At 37.9% G+C, this 2,923-nt stretch overlaps 1 protein-coding gene across 1 annotated transcript in view; it reads left to right on the top strand.

Annotated features, from left to right (window-relative positions):
- Window positions 1–1,372: 1,372 nt before the first annotated feature.
- Window positions 1,373–2,923, top strand: part of GPC5 (glypican 5) — a 137,887-nt gene continuing 136,336 nt past the window's right edge. The window contains exon 1 of the mRNA XM_009332321.1: window positions 1,373–1,391. Coding sequence (XP_009330596.1) covers window positions 1,373–1,391 — 19 coding nt within the window. The remainder of the gene's footprint in view (window positions 1,392–2,923) is intronic.

The following is a 2,923-nucleotide window of genomic DNA, read 5'->3' as shown; positions in this document are numbered from 1 at the left end:
GATAAACTCTTTGAGAATAAAAAAAAAATAAAGTGGGAGGGAGAGAACTGTGTGTCATACCTGTGGATAGACCTTTCTAGTATGATGAGTAAATATTGCTGCAGGCTTATTTATTATTCCTTTAATTTGTTTGTAGGTGGGTGGTATATTAGTCCTGTTTGCTGCTTGCTGTTTTAACAGTATGTTATTTTAAAATTCTCATTTGCTGTAGCTAATATTTAAATTAATTAGTATTCCAATGACGAGCAAGAGGATTTAAAAGGATTAATAGAAACTTGCAGTGTTTTATTTCCTTAAACAATGTCAACTTAGACACATTTTGCATTAGAGTTATTGCACCTGAAGTAATATGTGTTTTGTATACATGCAGCATAACTCACCCCTGGAACAGGTAGTACTAACATAGCTTTAATCCTTACATTTCTTGATTCGAGTCATGCACCAGTAATCTGTTCTCTTGACCCATTCGCTTGAGTGACTGCTCTCTCTTTCCAGAACCAAAGTTTGCTGAACTGATAAAAAGATTTAACTTTTAAACAAGTGTTGTAAGAGCTACAGCTGTAGGTTGCAGAAAAACAAACTTCCATGTAGTTCAAGTTCCAGCTTTGCCTGTTTTAAATCCTAGATGTGGCCAGCCTTAAGCGCAAGCATCTGAAGTGGTTGCTTGGGGTCCCATGACTTGGTCCATTCCCACTGCTCCTCCTTCCCCACTTTTTACTGAGTTTTAGCTGCACTGCAGCAATTGCCCCCTGCAGAGGCCCGTACCCGGAGCAGCCAATCTGCATTATATTGCTCTTACGTGATGTTGCAGTTCCTACGTCTGCTTTGTTTTATCCTGGGCTGCGCTTTGGACTATTGCAGGGCATGCCATTATTTTGTGAGGAAAAGTGGGATCCTAAATGATTCTATGATTCTGTGAGAGGAGAGGAGTCTTCAGTATTTTGGAGGTGGGGTCATGGTGTCTAGGATTGGGAATGTGGGAATGCTGTAGGAAGGTAGGGATGGTCAGCAGTGCAGGGGCCTCGGTTTGGAGAGCTGGTATGGATTGGGAGGTTGGAGTCACTGGGGTCGAAGGATCGACATATGGCTTGGGTAAGCATGGGGCATGCAGTAGGAGATGGAGGCTGTAGATAGATAGTTACTTGGATTCTGAGGTTGTAGAGCACTGGTGAACTGTATTTTTAATACTCAATAAAAATATTTTAAGATGCTCATTAACGTTGCTTGGAGGCAAGCAACTTTGTTTAAGGCTGGCTCTGACACTAAGCATTTTCTTTGGCATGCATAACATAAATACTAGAGTAGCTAATAAATAGATAATTTAATAGACCTTAATTTTGCAGCTTTATTTTCATTCTTTGGCTGAACCGGAATGTCGGAGGATGAAACATGTAAGTTTTCACATGGCAAGATATTTGTAAAGGCAGCTGGCCAGGAGAAATTACTTAATTTGTAAATTGTAAAAATGTACAGACTGAAGAACATGGAAATTCTATTTTTAAATAAATGATGAGGATAAATAGCCTTCAAAAACATCAAGCTGTGTGAGGAAAAAGATATTTTGTAGCAATAGTATAACACTTAAGAAATACAATTTCTTGATACTCGCAGAAGTTCAGTGATTCATACCCGCATTAGAATAGAGTTTTAGCTTTCTGTTGTGATAGTGAAGGTGTTCAGCTTCCTGGACTGTGGCTTGTAGGTGTTAAACTGCTATTGGAAACCACTTCAAAGAGATCTGTAGAGATACCATTTGCCTTAGTTCATTTTCGCATCCAGAGGTTACGTTCTTACTTTTGCATGCTACCATGAAGTCAATCTCCGATTTGTGAATTCTGTATGGTAGTAGGATTTCTTGAAGTATCTACTGCTTTCCTTTAACATAATGATATTTACTGCTGCTTAGGTCTGTGAAATGGATTTATTTCAAGGCACACATTTTTACCATGGGCAGTAAACTGTTCTTGTGTATATGGAATCAAACTTTTGTCTTCGTAAATACGGAATTATATCAATTCCTGAGCAGCACTTCTCACTAAAATTAATTAGTTTTGCCTGAAAACTTACGTCATATGACCTAAAGCATGAAGCAGAAAAGATCCTTTAAAAATAAAGAGAAATTCTGTATTATTTAATACTGAAGGTTCAAATGTATCCTCCTTCCACACATGCTTTTGGATGGAGGTACCAGGAATTGTGAAGATGGAAACCACCGATGCCAGAAGGGAACGTTCAGCAAATCTGAGACCATATTATCTGCAATTAGCAAGGGAAATTTGTTTATTTGTCATGGGAATCAACTTACTTCTGTGTAGTATCGTAGAGACAAGTGTTCATCCAGGACTGGGATAACTCCCCTTTTTTTTATGGTCCATATAATTTACCTATTTCATTCTGGTCTTGTGCTTTTCTAAACATGATTTCTAAGGAATTTTCCGGATCTTTTCTACCTGTCTAAATATGACACAGTGGGTTCCTGCTTCAGGATTGGGATTGCTGTATGTAAATAATAACATTTTTTCCCATTGTGTAGCTGAAGTGAAGTTCCATGGCCAGGAATCCCTTCATTAAGATTGCTTCAACCAACACATGGATAAAGGGACATAAGCTTAACTTTTCTTTCTTGGCTTTCTGGAATATGTTATTTAAAACGCCTAATTTATATAAGATAACTAATGGAATATTTAGGGTGCAAAATGTGTAAGGCCTCCCTTTCCCCATAACTATATTCATACTACCTTAGAATGATTTATCAGAGAAAAATAGGAGGGGGGGGGGAAGATCTAAAAAGAATGTTAAATCTTGTAGGTTTAGTGGTAGGGAAATAAAAGGTTAAGTACAAAGAGGTGGTGTAAGAGCTGAAAGCGAGTATAGAGGCAAGGACGATGTGGATTTAAGTTTTGAATTTTGAATTTCTTACTTT

This window comes from Pygoscelis adeliae, unplaced genomic scaffold, assembly GCF_000699105.1.
Source record: "Pygoscelis adeliae isolate BGI_AS28 unplaced genomic scaffold, ASM69910v1 Scaffold18, whole genome shotgun sequence".
NCBI lineage: Eukaryota > Metazoa > Chordata > Aves > Sphenisciformes > Spheniscidae > Pygoscelis > Pygoscelis adeliae.
The sequence above is the reverse complement of the archived record's forward strand: the minus strand, read 5'-3'. Positions and strand labels throughout refer to the sequence as shown.